The 17,175-nt window shown below is 47.3% G+C and overlaps 1 protein-coding gene across 2 annotated transcripts in view; it reads right to left on the bottom strand.

Annotated features, from left to right (window-relative positions):
* SRPX (sushi repeat containing protein X-linked) overlaps positions 1 to 7,573 on the bottom strand; it is a 140,625-nt gene extending 133,052 nt beyond the window's left edge. For both annotated transcript variants that reach the window (XM_043895561.1, XM_043895562.1), the window contains exon 1: positions 7,344 to 7,573. In XM_043895561.1, the coding sequence (XP_043751496.1) occupies positions 7,344 to 7,425 (82 nt within the window). In that variant the 5' untranslated portion in view covers positions 7,426 to 7,573. The remainder of the gene's footprint in view (positions 1 to 7,343) is intronic.
* Between the last annotated feature and the right edge of the window lie 9,602 nt (positions 7,574 to 17,175).

The following is a 17,175-nucleotide window of genomic DNA, read 5'->3' as shown; positions in this document are numbered from 1 at the left end:
GCAGGGATATTTGAAATAGAATGTGTTGATTCCCTGTCACAGTTACCTCAATCGTTCAATCAATCCACAGCCACGAAAAGATTCTGCCCCAAGTCCCAGATACTGTGTTAAGTGAGGGCTACAGTAAGTTGCCAGCCCAGGCCTGAAGGTAATTACAACCTAGGATTATGACTGTTTTGTTTAGTGTCAATTTTTAAATGAGGAGAATGGGAAATTGTACCACTGGTTATAACCCAAGAGGCTACCCGATCATTGGTTCAAAGTTTCCCTACTCTGGCAATTTCATCTTCCTTTCTCTGTTGACTTCTGTGCCCATTAAGTGCACATACTTATATAGAATTCACAAAGCTATCTAGTAAGTTGTGGTTTTGATTTAGAATAGGGCCTTCTCCCCCGAAAAAGATCACTCACATAGATTTTTGTTTCCAATTTCAAAATGTTGTTAGAGAAGGAAGCCCAGAGACATCCTATGTTAACCTTCCTTGGGCCTGTAGGGTCAACACTATTGGCATCAGCATCACTCAACATCACTCTTTAATCCCCAGGTCCAGGGTTCCTACATGGCTCCTCTCTGTGTTCCCATCTATGTTCTAACAGTTACCACCTTAGATAACTTGGTATCTATTTCACCATAAGACAGAGAGCTACTGACAGAAGGAATTCCCCATCTTCTCCATCCTGGTATCCTAGCATTCCATCCTTCTATGTCCACTTTAAAAGCAAAGTCTCTTGAGTAGAGCCCAGGTTCCATGAGAAGAAGGCAGAATTCAAACATCCAAGAGAAAGAGCCAGGCTTAAAAGACCCCAGAAACAATGGCCCATAAAAGCTGACAGTCAAGAAATGACAGAGTCAAGAACTGAGGGCTAACACAACATGGAAAATCAACTATATGCCAATAAAAATTAAAAAATGAAAAAAAGAACTGAGGGGGCTGGCTTGAGAAGTTCTCTATGAACTGGAACTCCAGTGACGTGATTCTTCACACTGCTGTTTTCGAAATGAATCTTTAACCTGGGTATTGTTCATAACTTGGCTGCTACAATTTCAGACTACGGTACAACCTGGCAAGTGAACCTTCTGCTCTTGAAACTCACTTCAGTCTTCACTTTCAATTACTCATTTGAGTTGCATTCTCTGAAAGGGGAATTGATGCAGCACACACATTTGCGTTAACTAAGGAAACCATTCAACCACTTTGGAAGGGACTGTAGCAAAGTGGCCAACAAAAATAATAAATGCAAACTCCAGCCTGTGGCTGCAGTAAGTGTCTCGTCTTACAACCCCCAACAGAGAAGGTTTTTGCTCAAAAGGAGGGTGTTCACGGATTTAAAAAAGCCAACCTCTACAGCCAGCAAGGCATCATCTCTATGTATGGAGGTTAGCAGTGGCACATGTACTGTTTGCCCACATGTTTCTTTTAGCTCCTCTGGCCAGTAGTTCATCACTCGAATTGCAGGAAAACTATCAGGTGGCAAAGAACCCATCTGCCAGTGCAAGAGACGTAAGAGACACAGGTTTGATCCCTGGCTTGGGAAGATCCCCTGGAGGAGGGCACGGCAACGCACTCCATATTCTTGCCTGGAGAATCCCATGGACATAGGAGCCTGGTGTGCTACAGTCCATGGGGTTGCACAGTCAGACACGACTGAAACGACTTAGCACGCAAGCACACATTAACTCAATAAGCACAAATATATCCTGTTGGTTTCCAAGGTCGTGGCTAGGCTCCATGGGAAATACAGAGCACTAAGACAGAGTAGCACCCTGCTTTCACAGCCTCAGAATCTAGGAGAAGCGTAAAGGAATGCATAGTTCATTGTAATGTATGGCACATATGATAAATACCACAAGATATAGGAAACACTGCGGGTGTTTACAGGAAGGCAGGAGCTTCCTTATCAAAGGATCAAGGAAAAGTTTCATCCTAGTGGGAGTGTTGCTGGAAGATGGACAGAATTTCGACAAATGGAGGCTTCAGGGAAATAACGAACAAGAGGGAACATGGGACTCCAGGTCTATAAAAGCAGACAGTCAACTTTGGCTGGATTTTAGGAAGGAAGCCAGGAGAGAAGGACTGGAAAATTCAGCTGTGGGCAAACTGTAGAGTCCCCTGTCAACAGCAGAGAACTTTCTAGCTAATTTAAGAGGACAGCGAGCAGCTGCTCTAGCTTTTTGAGTAAGAGAGCAATGTGATCAAAACAAGTGATAGTTACTTCAATTTTAAAAATTAGAAGTAAAATGAAGCAAAATTGTATTTAAAAGAGCTGTATCTGGCCAAAGAGAGTAGGATGAGTTGTTATGAGAATGTTCTAGAAATCACTGCAAAGCGAAGGGCAATATTTCAGTCTCTGTGTGAGGAAGGTTTGAAGACGGTGCTTTAGTGATGGCTTCTGGTGTCTCTTTCAGCTCACAAATCTACGAAACGAGTAGCAGTAATAGCAGGATCTGGAGAAAGGAATGGCAACTCACTCCAGTATTCTTGCCTGGAGAACTCCATGGACAAAAAAGCCATGAGGTCTCAAGAATTGGACATGGGCTTCCCCAGTGGTTCAGTGGTAAAGAATCCGCCTACAATGCAGGAGACGGGTTCGGTCCCTGGGTCGGGAAGATCCCCCTGGAGAAGGAAATGGCAACCCACTCCAACATCCTTGCCTGGAGAATTCCATAGACAAAGGAGCCTGGTGGGCTACAGTTCATGGAGGTGCAAAAGAGTCGGACATGACTTAGCGACTAAACAACAACAGCAGCAGGATACTGTACTGACAGTGTTATCAATAAGAAAATGCCAGATGAAAAGGCCCTGCTTTTCCCAGAGTCGACTTAAAAAGTATTCACTACCTGAGAGTTATGTTTTATTCGGTGGGAATTTTTAGGACTTCAATCTGGGAGACAGCATCTCCAGTAACCCTGAGAGAACTGCTCTGAGGAGGTGAGGGGAGGAGCCAGGTTATGTAGAAGTTTTGCAACAAAGAGCAGGCAGGGACTTCCCAGGCGGTCCAGCGGCTAAGATTCCGTGCTCCCAACCTGAGCAGGTGGCTCAGGTTCCATCCCTGGTAGGGGAACTATGATCCTGCATGCTGCAACTAAGAGTTCTCACGGGGCATATAAATAAACGAAAATAAATATTAAAAACACCAAAGGATCAGGATGGGAAATACATGTAACTCCATGGCTGATTCATGTCAATGTATGACAAAACCCACTATAATATTGTAAAGTAATTAGCCTCCAACTAATAAAAATAAATGAAAAAAAAAAAACACCAAAGGGCAGGTAGTCTGAATATCAAATGATTATCATTAATTAAAGAAAACTAGATAACCCAAGTTAGAAATTCAGCGCTTTTCTATCTATGGGAAGATGCAAGTCTGGGCTCACTGAAATCATTCCTTTGATATGCACCTCAGCTGTCTGGGGCCAGTATCCTGTGGTTCTCCATCCTGGGTTTCCTCAGGGTTCACTGTAGGGAATGGCTACAGTCAAGATGGCAGGAATTCTTTTCTTTCCTGAGTTTCCTCAGGGCTCACCGGCTCACACTGGAGGGCTGCAATCACTCATGGCTGTGACATCCATGTTTACTGTTAGGGCAGAAAATATGGCATTTCTCACTAGCATTCTCCTTTTGAATGCAGAGGAATTCTATCAGCTGATTACAAGTTTTAAACCCAAATAGAAATTTCTAGCCTAACCCGCTCCCGATGAGACTTTAATTGTACACCCTGAGCCAGGTGTTCAGCTCCTAATACTTATCTCCAAATGCAGCATTTTAAAAGACTGCTCTGAAAAAAAAATAATAAAATAAAATAAAAGACTGCTCTGGCTGGTGAGGTCTGGTTTGGCTTTCAGCCATCCTCACTCTGTGTTCCTGGCTGGTGAAACCACACACTTGACCAGTTTTCAACAGGCATCAGATTCATGGAGCCTTTCTTAGTGGCCCCAGCGCTTGTTCTCTAGCTTCAGCCTTGCTTGCAAAAGGAGGTACACTGAACCTCAAAAATCTCAGATGTAAATGAGGTTTTAAGAGTTCATTACAAACAGAATAAAATGGAAATGCAAAGCAAAACCACAAAGAGATACCTGTCAGAATGGCTATTCTCCAAAAGACAAGAAAAACCAAGTGTTGGCAAGGATGTGGAGCAAAGGGAATCCTTATGTGCTATTGGTGAGAAAATAAATTGGTGCAGCCACTATGGAAAACAGCATGGAGGTTCCTCAAAAAACTAAAAATACAACTACCATGTGTGCTCAGTTGCTAAATTGTATCCGACTCTTTCTCGACTCCATGGACTGTAGCCCATCAGGCTCCTCTGTCCGTGGGCTTCTCCAGGCAAGAACACTGGAATGGGCTGTCATTTCCTTCTCCAGGGGATCTTCCCAACCCAGGGATTGAACCCCGCATCTCCTGCAGAGATGATTCTTTACAGTCTGAGCCACCAGGGCAGCCCATCCCTAAGTTTATTGCCATGAGAATTAAATTATATAAATTTACATTTAGAGAAAGGGCTTCCCTGGTGGCTCAGAATGGATAAAGAAGATGTGGTATATACACACAAAGGAACATTATCCAGCCAGAAAAAAAGAATGGCAAGCTGCCATTTGTGACAACATGGGTGGACCTTGAGGGCATTTTGCTAAGTGAAGTAAGTCAGGCAGAGAAAGACAAATACCATATGATCTCACATATATGTGGCATCTAAAAAAATGAAACAAAACCTAAGCTCATAGATACATAGAACAGATTCATGGTGGCCAGAGGGGAAGGGGAGTGAGGAGTAGACGCAATGGGTGAAGGCGATCAAAATGTATAAACTTCCAGCTTTAAATTAGTCATGGGATGAAACGTATAGCATGGTATGTGTGTGTGTTACTTACCCAGTCTTTGTGACCCCATGGACTGCAGCCTGCCAGGCTCCTCTGTCCATGCAATTCTCCAGACAAGAATACTGGAGTGGGTAGCCATTCCCTCCTCCAGGGCATCTTCCCAACCCAGATTGAACCTGGGTCTCCTGCATTGCAGGCAGATTCTTTACTATCTGAGTCACCAGGGAATGATTATCATTAATAATATTGTATTGAGAGTAGATCTTAAAAGTTCTCATCACAAGAAAAAAAATTTTTGTAACTATGTACAGTGATGCATGGTAACTAGACTTACTGTGGCCACCATTGTGCAGAGTGTACAAATATCAAATCACTATGCTGTACACCCAAAACTAATGTTATATGTCAATCACACATCAATAAAAGCAAAAACAGAGTAAGAATCCTATCTTACAGACATACAAACACAATCCAGTATAGACAATTTTGTTGTGAACTTTCCATATACTTCATGTGGGTTTTTATAGACACCGCATCTTGGTAGGCTACAAAAATCAGAGAGCCAGAAAAGCTGCATCAAATTCAAAGATGGAAGAACTCCAGAGACCTTCTAGGAGTGGGACTGGGAATGATTTTCTCTCTCTGACAGTTTCCCTATTAAATCTCAGATGGTTATACAATAGGGGGAGAAGTGCTGATGGGGCCTTCTCAATTCCCATCTCCCTCTTTCAGAGATTCCTGATGCCAGGCCTCTTACCAGAGACACAATGCCCACTTGCTAAGAGACTGCCTCTGAAATGATCTTCAAAATCTGTCACTCAGCACTTAGGGTGAACTTGGCTGACATGACTTGCCTTGGGCTCCACAGGCCTAGAGAGTCTCCCCTCCCCAGACTTCCAAAACCTCTGGCTTGGACTGAAATCTGCTCCTTTGGAATCATCAGCCCCAGCGGAGAACATTTCCTGAAAGATCCCATTGGGATGTGCCAAGTTGGGGGCAGCCTGCAGGCTGGCGCTGGAGGGAGGAGCTGGGCCAACCAGGGCCAGTTCCCAAAAGTAGTGAGCGCCCAAGCTGGAAACCCATGACTCTGTGGGTGGCTGGGCTCTGGCAGCAAGCTATGGAGTAGAAGGAAGGAGAGTGGAGGGCAGGGTGAGAGAGGGGAGGAAGGTCAGATGGAAAAAGACAAGAGGCCCCTTGGCTAACTAAGAAAGGCTCCACCAGATGCACAGGCGGCTTAGAGATGCCTCCCAATTCAGCAGGAAAAGCCACCTCTAACTTCTCAACTTCTCCCCGTGTTCCCTGTCCAGTGTGGGCTTCTCCCTCCCCTCTAGTTTCATATTAACCTGATTCCCGCTTTGGGGGGTTGGGGGGGGGGATGAATTCACATGGGGGACAGGGGAATGGCACTTGCCAGGCACAGAGGATAAAGTCTCCTTTCCACTTTGCCCTGAATCAGTTGCTACCAAACAGCTGAAAAACTTACAAGAGTCAGCTGGAAACAAAAGTTCCTGATTATCACTTCACACGTTGGAGTCATTCACTCATGAGTGGATGTGCAGGGAATATCTAGCAGCCAGCCCTTCATCTCCCCAGCATGCTATCTGGGAACCCTCCCCCTCCAACCTTCACCCACAGCTCTGTAGGTTCGCTTTTCAGACCCCAAATTTAAACTGCCCACAGTATTGAAAGTAAAGCCAGATATGTGCCGACCCCCTAGCCCACATCACCCACTTTCCCATTAACACTAAATAAAATGCGCCCATGGATTTCTTCTCTCCAGGGCGACACGGGTGCATCCATGTTTCCCAGCTCCCCTGAAGCTCTTTGCATTTCCAAAGAAGGTTTTGTCAACACCAGGAGAGCCCTAATAAACACCTGGGTCCCCTTAGATGCTACAGACCACGCCTTCCAGAAATCAGAAGCCCCACCCCCTGTTTAGCAGAGCCCGCGTGCTAACCAAGCGCTTGCCACATGTCACCACTCTCAGCTGGCACCTCTCTCCCAGCGGTGCAGACTTTCTCGGAATCCCCAGCAGGGGGGGTTGGGGGATGCGGGAGAGGCCCCGCCTGCGCCGTCCACGAGAGTCCTTCTACGACTCGTGCCCTGCAGCCCCAGAGGGTGGCCTGGGACCTCGAGTGGGAGGGGGTAGGTGCTCCTTCCAGGACAAGCTGTCAGCCCCCTGGGTCCCAGCCGCGAGCATCCGCAGGAGAGGCAACTCCTGGGGGTGAGAAAGTAGCCCGCGGCCAAACGTCTCTTAGTCGCCTCTAGCGCCTACGTGGGTTTGACTGACCCCCTGGAACTCCGGGCGCAGAGGGTCCGTTGGCTCCCGGCGACCGCCTGACAATCGGCTCTCCCTTCCCGATGCCCGGACGCTAGCCCCGCTCCGCGTCCCCCCATCCCAGGGCGGCGAAAGACGAAGTCGGCACAAACAAAGGGCGCCTCGCACCACCCTCCGGCCAAGCCGGGGATGGGGGTGGTCCCCGGCACCCTGCTGGGGAGGCTAGCCCGCCCCTGGCCCTACCTGGGAAGCCGCGGCTCGGCGGGACTTGCAGCAGCAGTGGCAACAGCAGCAGCAGCGCGGGCCGGAGTGCGGGGCTCCCCATGGCGCGCCGGCGCTGCGCTCCGCTCAGCTGCGCGGCGCGCGTCCCGGGGGCGGGAGGAGATCGACCGGACCGAGGGACTGCGCCGCGGGCCGGCGGAGGCCGAACTTAAAAACTCCTCCTCTCGCCTGTCTCCCGCCCCCGGCCAACCCTCCTTCCTCCGCCTCCCCCGAGCGCTGGCGCGGCTGGGGCTCCGACCCACCCCCTCCTTTTGTGCCAGCTCTTCTTCTGGAGCGGGGCTGACACCTCCACCCCCTCTCCGGGGTGCCGGAGCGCGCCAGGGGCGTGTCCTAGTAAACCGAACCATCCCAAAGTATCTCTGGGTTTCCCAGTTTGCGCCCTTTCACTCCAAATACACACACCGGTTGCCCGACCCCCCTCCCAGATCCCGGGCCCCTAGCACCATGTCATCTATGCAGAGAGCTGCGTGAGTCGCAGGCGAAGAGAAGAGACAACCGCGGCAGGTTATTATGGCCAAGTTCGCGCGTTTGTCCCTCCTGATCACGCCCCAAGTTTGCTGTTATTATGCCCACCCTCTCCGAAAAGAAACACCGCTTAGAAACCTGCCGGGGTTCAGGGTTACGGACAGAGCAGATTAGAACTTAGGTGTGTGGTTGCGCCGGCGCCAACGTCCGTGTTATGGCTTTTTGGTTTCTCTTTAGCGAAGGAATGAATCAACTGTTGGCCCGGGTGCGTGCCGGCTGCACTGCGGTTTGGGATGAGGCTTGAGGTACTCTTTCCAAGGTTGGCTGATGGGCGAGCACAAGGCCCAGAAAGTTCCCCGTCTCACCCACAGCCTGGGAATTCAGCTGTTGTAGTTCCCTTGGAATCAGAGTTCCCCATTTCCTGGATTGTTCGCACCCCTAGGACACCATGATCAGCCTGGAGCCTCCACCCTGTGGGTTGGCGTCAGGATAGGGTTTCTCGGCTGCCTGCAGGACGGATCTGGTTTCTTCTTCGAGGCTTTCTCTCTCTCTCTCTTTTTTTTTTTTTGTAAACACCTAAGGCAGGGACCTCGCCCCTTTTCCTGCCAGAAGATCTTAGCTAAGACAGATTCCAACTAGGGCTGCTGCATTCAGTTGTGCCATGCGCACTGAGCAAAGGTCCTGGAGGAAGGGGCAAGGGTGCTAACATCCAGCCGCCTCTGGGGTCACGGAGCCCTGTACCATGGCAGAGGCCATGTTCATTGTGGAAAGGCAGCTTTCTTCTTGCCTCAGCAGTCTGGTCTGTTAGCTAGACGAAAGGCCCTGGGAATATCCATCCAGAAGGTTTTCAATTTTTTTAATCTAGATGGCTTGATCTTTTCCCATTTCTCACAAAAGACTCTGCCTTGAACTTCCATATTATCCTCTCTGGTGCCTGGGAGCCTTCTCTCCATCACTTCTGCCTCCTCATGGAGCCAACAACCCTTCAGTAACCCTCTGATCACAAGATAATGAGGGCGGTCAGGCTCTTCCTGGGCCTCCATCTCATCAGACTCTCCAGGGAGTGGTTCTCAATCCTGTCCACCCAAGGAGAGAAACCTTAGGGGAGCTTCATGGAAATACCCTATCTGGGCTCCACCCCAGCCAGACCAATGAATCTTTAGGGATGTGGCCTGGCCTTTGAGCAGATGGATCATCCCCTTGCCCTCATGCTCCAGTGGTGCAGGTTTTAGAATGGGATAAATTCTAAGTCAAGGATTCTCAGCCCAAGCGCTACTGACATTTGTGGCTGGACCATTCTTGGTTGGGAAGGGTGCCTGCTCTGCGTACTGAAGGATGTTGCAGTTGCATTCCTGGCCTCTGTGCCCCTGAGAATAAGTAGCAGGCCCTCAATTTTTCTCTGTTGTGACAATCAACACATGTCTCCAGGAACTGTCAGATATTGTCTAGCACAAAAAATGGCCCCAATCGAGAACCCCTTTTGGAGGCTCATGAGCAAAGGTTTATGGGTACCCCAAATTTACAGGTCCAGGTTAGTCTGACCAGTGGCCTTCCTTTCCTTTATCACCTCTGAGACAAGCTCTGCTCACAAAACCCAGCATGCATTTTATTACTGAACGGACAAGGAACACCTGGCTCTCGCCTAGCACCTGAATCGGGCTGATGACAAGCAATACCACACTGTTAAGAGCCACTTTCTTTGCTACTTTAGAACAAACTCCAACCAGATTTATAATAATAATTACAATAACTAGTATTATTATTTATAATTATTATATACAGGACTCTCTGGCAGAAGGGATGAGGGAAGAGGGAAGCATAGGAGAAATTCTCCATCCTCTTCACAGTGTCTTGGTAGACAATAGGATGGTTAAGTAGATTCATAATCTATCAAGCAGACAGGGTCATGAATGGATGGAAACAGGAGAAGAAGTCACCCAGGGAGTGCCACAGAGCTCTGATCTCTTCCTGTCCTGCTGGTCATAGCTACTAATGAGTTGGGAAAAGACACTGTTGCCATGAGGCACAGAGATAGGTAAGAAATATGTTCCAAGCATCTCTAATAAGCAAGGATGCTGTATTGACTCTGAACACTAAAAAATAATGACAGGACTTCCCTAGTGGTCCAGGAAGCTCCCACAAGCCCCGGAGCAACTAAGCCCAAGAGTCACGACTACTGAAGTCTGTGCTCTGGAGCCTGTGCTCCACAAAAAGAGAGGCCACCGCAATGAGAAGCCTGCTCTCTGCAAGAGAAGTAAGCCCTCACTCACTGCAACTAGAGCAAGCCCAAGTGCAGCAAGGAAGACCCAGCATGGTCATAAATAAATAAGAAGATAATAAAGATAAATATGATGCCCTACACGAGATCTCAAAATTCAACCACACAGACTCCGAGTACAGGAAACGTGGCTTCTCAGCAGTACCTACCATACTTAGTTGCCTACAGGCTACGACAGACTTGCCAGGCACCTCAGGGCGCTGCTGACAGAGCCTGTTCTATCCTCGGAAGCATTCCTGAGTGCTGGGCAAAGTGCCGAAGGTGAGGAGAAGGGAACACAGCCTCAAAGTCTGGCAGGGGGTGCGGGGGTGGGGAGAGGTGTCTTTCCACTGATTGCAGTGTGGAGGAGGCTGGATTAAACAGCACAGCCTTGTCCCCTGAGTTAGAGTAGAATGACCCACAGTGGAGAAGGAAGGAAAAGGAGTCCCAGGATTCCCCACCCCTCCACTTTCTTCCTTGAACTTGTAGACTCAGAGACGCCATTGAAGCAGAATCTGGCAGCCCCCTACCTACCGCAGGAGAGAGCTTTTCTGAGCATGTCAGTCAAGGCCCTTCCCTCGTGAGCCTCTGCCGTCTTCCCACACCTCCTTATCCCCCACCCTCACAAACCAGTCCTTCTCTTCCCACATCCTTCCAGAGTAAAGGACCTGAAGCTTAAGGGGAACATTGGTGTCTCACTGTACCTTAGGAAATGGGAGTGGAATCAAAGTCAAGGAGACACTCAGGAGGGATGAGACTTAAGACAGTGCTTCTCAGACGAGCTGTGCATGCGTGCGTGCTAAGTCGCTTCAGTCATGTCCGACTACTTGCGACCCATGGACTGCGCCCACCAGGCTCCTCTGTCCATGGAATTCTCCAGGCAAGAATACTGAAGTGGCTTGCCATGCCCTTCTCTAGGGCATCTTCTTGACCCAGGGATCAAACCCAGGTCTCCTGCATTGCAGGCGGATTCCTTACCCACTGAGCCACCTGGAAACTAGCTGTGGTGAAGGACTACTTTTCCAAAATTCTCAATCCAAGTTTGGGATTAGCAGAGGCAAACTATTATATATAGGATGAATAAACAACAAGGTCCTGTATAGCACAGGGAACTATATTCAATATCCCTTGATAAACCATAACAGAAAAAGAACATGAAAAGGGATGTATATATATGTATAACTGAGTCACTCTGCCATACACCTGAAACTAACACAACATTGTAAATCAACTATACTTATAAAAAATAAATTTTTAAAAATTCCCAATCTATCATTGATCAAGGCTTTTATAAAACCGATAAATATAACTCCCTAGAAAACTGGGAATAAGTCAGACAGCAGCATGGGTTTAGGGCCACACTTTGAGTAGCACAGTTATGGTGGGTTTAATTGTTTCCATTCTGTACTTATACAAACTACAGACCACACTAGACTCCAGGTTTCTGAGAACTCAAGACTTGAAGGACAAGGAGATGGGACTGCAGTCTATTGGAATCGTGCTAAATTAATGCCAGAAGGGTAGGGTGAGTTTGGCTGGTTCTATTGCTCTCTGGTATCTGTTAACAAATCTAGATCTGAGAGGGTTAACGTAAGAGTGCTCAAGGTCAAGATCAAAAAAAGCTACAGGCAGTCTGTTTACAATCCCCTGGCTTAAAGAGATTTCTTCTCTTTCTAGAATAAATATTCAGAGTGATACAATATAAGCTCTAAGGGATGAAAATTTCTGCAGCATAAGGGAAAAGGAATATTTTTACTCTTAAAGATTCAAAGGAAAACATCTCATTTATGAAAATAATCAGCTACCAAAAAAAAAAAAAAAAGGAAAGGCAGTTTCAGAAACTATTTGGTGTATTCAGCAAAAGATTCAAGAAGAATACTCTTATATAGTAGGAGTAGGGGGTTATACAGGCTTCCCTGGTGACTCAGTTGGTAAAGGACCCACCTGCCATGTGGCTTGCAGGCACATTGCAACCTGGTTTCCATCCCTGGGTCGGGAAGATCCCAAGGAGGAGGGCATGGCAACCCACTCCAGTATTCTTGTCTGGAGAACCACCATGGACAGAGGAGCCTGGTGGGCTGCAGTCCATGGGGTCACAAAGAGTCGGACATAACTGAAACGACTGAGCACGCATACAGAAAATTGAGAAAAATATTCAAATATGAAATTAATATCTTTGGTCAGGCTTGGAAGTTATCATTCCTGTCCTGACAACAAGAGAAAGCTGGGTAAACAAAAATTCATGAGTTTTCTTGGAGTCAACAAAGAACTGAGTTTTCAGGCAAATCACCACCCATCTAGAAACACAGGCAGATCCAGACAGTCACAGCCGAGATCTGCTTACCTGAAGCAGAAGACACGCTGGAGTCATACATTGGTAGGTACGCCATGATGGCAATTTAGAAAAATGGCTGAGGGCTGAGTGCAGACTAATAGGGGAGTGAGAAACTGCTGGGGGTGACGTCATAGCAGAGATTCCCACACTGCCATAGGCTTTAAGTCCAGGAACCCTACCAGGTTTTCATGGTGAAGGTCCAAGAAAGTCCCCCTCCTGCTCTGGCAGAGAGAAGGTACGAGTAATCCTTTTGAAATATGCTCAGAGACATCTCCAGAGAAAAGGACTCCTTGAAGAGGGCTACCTGACTTTTCCAGAGCCTTATTTCAACTCTAAGAATGGCTCAATGATGAACTCCCAGAAAAAAATATCATATGGGGAACTCCTTGTATGGTTTTGGAGGGATCTGCTGACCACAGACTCTCCAAATCACAGTCATAGGTGTGGTCCCATGAATCACACTGGGTCAACAGAACTTGAGCCCCAGGCCCCTGGAATTAGAGGGGTCAGCACAGGCCTCTGGCTGGCCAACCAGGGGCTTGCTCAGAGACTTATAAAACAAAGCCCAGTTGAAAGAATCCCTCTTATTTTCCTCTTTGGTTAGATACTGTATGAATGTGACCTAAGACATGCTGGTTTTGAGTGGGGCTCAGAACAAGAGAGGGCTTGACAGTTGGCACAGTAGAAAAGAACCCACCTGCCAATGCAGAGAGACACAGGAGACACAGGTTCAATCCCTGAGTTGGGAGGATCCCCTGGAAGAGGAAATGGCAACCCACTCCAGTATTCTTGCCTGGGAAATCTCATGGACAGAGAAGCCTGGCGGGCTATGGTCCATGGGGTTGCAAAGAGCTGGACACGACTGAGCAACTGAGCATGCACACACACAGGACAAGAGAAGACCCCGTCATATGTCTGGGCCCGTCATATGTCACTTGGGCCATGTGACCCAGAAGATCTACTGGTGTTTCATGTGTCAGCGGCTGGAAGAGGTGCAGTGTGAAGTCTTTGGCAAGCCCCTCTAGATGAAGCAAGACCTGACCCTTAAAACTTCGTGGCCAAATCCACGCCCTCCTTAGTGGATAATTACTCTCCTTTTCAGAATCAGCTTTTGGTTGATGAAATGCTTATCTGTGGACCACCAAGTTACTGTGTAACTTGAACTGCTCATCATGAACTAGTGTTGTCCAACTGGCCAAGCCATACAGTAGGGTATTCACTGCAGCACTCCATCATCAAATGGAAGTGATTCATATGTAATCAGGCTTCTGTGGGCCTGAAGGTGTAAGTTGCATTAAGAAAAGGCCTCAAGGACTTCCCTGATGGTACAGTGGATAAACAACCCACCTGCCAAGGTAGGGGACATGGGTTTTATCCCTGCTCCAGGAAGATTCTACATGCCATGCAGCAGCTAGGCCCGTGTGCCTAGAGCCTGTGCTCCAAAACAAGAGAAGCCACTGCAATGAGAACCTCCCACTCGCTGCAACTAGAGAAAGCCCGTACACAGCAACAAAGACCCAGCACAACCAAAAAAACAGAAAGAAAAAAGAAGTGGCCCCCAAATCCATGGTCCCTATTTCTGCTACATTACCTTCTCTCTCCCAACCCACATCTCTGGCCTGATGGAATGAGCCCTGTGGCCAGTTAACTGAGGAAGAAAAACCTCAGATAGTTTTGCACAGCAGGTAGGCAGCACCTGGAAGTGGAGAGTGGCAGCATTACCGCCCAACTCACTCACAGCCCTGAACACCACCACTGGGGGGGATCCTCTTAGTAGGCAGGGTTTTGAGAAGTCTGTCTGGTGGTGGCTCAGACGGCAAAGAATCCACCTGCCAACGCAGGGAACACAGGTTCGATCCCTAAGTTGGGAAAATCCCCTGGAGGAGGAAATGGCAACCCACTCCAGTATCCTTGCCTGGAAAATCTCTTGGATAGAGGAGCCTGGCAGGCTACAGTCACAAAGAGTCACAAAGAGTCAGACAGGACTGAGCAACTAACACTTTACTTTCACCTTCATCTGGTGACTTGAGTAGAGATATTGGATATGGATTTTCCTTCTCTGTCCACATGCTTGGCCCCAACTGCCATCCATGGTCTTATGGAATATCTTACCCACCATCATGGTACTGCACAGAGCACTGCTTCCAATCAAGGAACACCCTTTCGGCAAATGAAATGTGGCAATGGACTCGGAGTCATGGAATTTACTAATCTTACCATGTTCCCTATCATCCAGAAGCAGCTTGATTGAAGTGGCGCGGCCTTTTGAAGATGTACTTGATGCACGGCTAAGTGGCAACACCTTGCAGGGCTGGGCAAGGTCATCCTGGATGCTATATATGCTTTGAGTTGCCATCAAATATATGATGTTGTTTCTCCCGTAGCCAGTATTCATAGACCCCTGAGTACAGCAAGGGGAAATGGGAGTGGCACTGTTTGCTATTACCTCTAGTGAAAATCCTTAAGGGTCCCTCTTAATACTCCCAGGTCCGATGATTATTGCCAACAGAAAACCGTGTGTGTGTGTGTGTGCTAAGTAGCTTTAGTTGTGTCCAATTGTTTGTGACCCCATGAACTATAGCTCACCAGGCTCCTCTGTCCATGGGATTTCCCAAGCAAGAATACTGGAGTGGGTTGCCATTTCCTTCTCCAGGGGATCTTCCCACCCAGGGATCGAACCTTTGTCTCTTATGTCACTTGCATTGGCAGGCAGGCTCTTTACCACTAGTGCCACCTGGGAAGCTATTTGAACCCTTAAATGAAGGGCGCAAAGATGGGTGGACAACAAGCAAATTCAGGCAGGGATGCTAATATACCAGAACCTTCAAGACTGAAAGTTTATCACACCTCACCAAAGAACAATGACAAGCTGCGGAGGTGCTGGTTGACAGCAAAATGAATACAAATAGTATACAATGGGAAGGCAGTTATAAATATGGGTGTCCCAACTGGCTTAGTGGTAAAGAATCTGCCTGCCGATGCAGGTGATGCAGGAAACTTGGGTTTCATTTCTGGGTCAGGAAGATCCTCTGGAGGAGGAAATGTATTCTTGTCCAGTATTCTTGGCTGGACAACCCCATGGACAGAGGAGCCTGGCAGGCTATAGTCCATGGGATCACAAAGAGTCAGACATGACTGAGTGAGTAAACCACAACAAATTTATAAATATCCATTATGACCATGTGGCTGTAATAGTTATAAATATTTCTTCCTCATTTTAATATAGGTATATTTGTGATGTATTACCTAGATATTTTTCTTTCTTTTTTCATCTCATCATCTAACATGATATATTAATAATACTTTGTATCTCAAAGATATCAAAGGAAATGTGTGAATCATCTTGGAAAAGAATGAACATCACCCACGGACAAAAAAAGGAACTCTATTCTCTTCTGGGGAAAGGGTTAGCATTTTTTGGTTGTATGTGGAAGAGTTGTATAATACTAGGCAGGAGTAGGACTTTAGCCTTGCCCTGATTCAGATATTAAGTATACTTTAAGGAGATGTGTATGGATGCCAAGTTGACTAGGGGTGAATTTTAATGGCTTCGTGATGTGTCAGCTTGGCTAGGCTGAGCTACATTTCCCAGAATTCACTCTCTTGTTTCCAGTTAGGGGAGATTCTCGGGAGATTTGGAGGCTGGAAGAGAGGCAGTGTAGCTCACACATGTTGCCGATTTGCTGACTTACCTCGCTAGTGTGAAGCACCAACCTTTCTCTAATCCTTCTTCAGCTTCTTCGACTCCTAGGTCAGGTGTAGATGTGTTTAGCTCTGTGATGAAGAGCCCTACTTCTGCTGGAGATCCTCATCACCAAGGTCAAAGGCCACATGGACTTACTTGAGTACGGTTCTTCCTCATGGAGCTCCAGCTTGTGCTTTTTGGTTCCAACCTACCCTCAATCTCCCCCCTCCACCTAACATCCATCTTCCCTCCTGGACATTCCATGAATGTCAAGCTCCAGCTTTAGACTCAGAGATAACAGCCATAAAGAGACTGCTTAGTAAGCAGCCACAACTGCATAAGAATGGTTCCCTGTAATGAATCCATACTGAACTTTCACAATATACATCTGCTTCTTTGGATGTACATGGGCTGATACAGGTGAGGAGCAAGGGTGAGGAGATAGTAAGTTTAGTTTTGAACATATGAAGATTGCCATGTGGGTGGACCAACAAGGTAGGGACCTCTAGTGCTAAGATCATTTGAAATTTAGTAGAAGAGAGGAGGAGAGGGGTAGAGATTTGAAATGCTTGCATGGAGGTGAAAGCTGAAGTCACTGAAGTGGATGAGCTCCTTGAGGACATTGGAGAAAAAGGAAGAAAAGGAAAAAGAGGCTTACAAGAGAATACAAGTCAAACAGGGGAGCGTGAAGGAAGCCATAGCAAACACCAGCTTCTGGATCTTGACAAGGGGTATCTGAGTCCCAAGAGAGAAGAGGCACCTTTCTTTTTTTTTTTTGGCCAGATAAGACTTGTAGAAATTATGGACAAGGGAGCATGACCCAGTTCTAAAGGCTGACGAAAAATAGAACAAAGTGAAGAAACATCAGTTAGATCCTGTGGTTAAATATCTCACCCATAAGGATTGAACCCCTAACTTCTAAGCCCTCACCTGGGGTGGTAATGTGGTTTGTGGCAGTCTAAGAGAGGAGTAGAGGAGGGTGCAGAGCTCTTGGGAGACAGAAATAACTTAATGTGGTAAAAATGAGACAATTGGTTGGTATTCTAGAGGC

Source organism: Cervus elaphus, chromosome X (genome assembly GCF_910594005.1).
Source record: "Cervus elaphus chromosome X, mCerEla1.1, whole genome shotgun sequence".
Classification (NCBI taxonomy): domain Eukaryota; kingdom Metazoa; phylum Chordata; class Mammalia; order Artiodactyla; family Cervidae; genus Cervus; species Cervus elaphus.
Note: the sequence above shows the minus strand (reverse complement) of the source record. Positions and strands in the feature narration are given on the sequence as shown.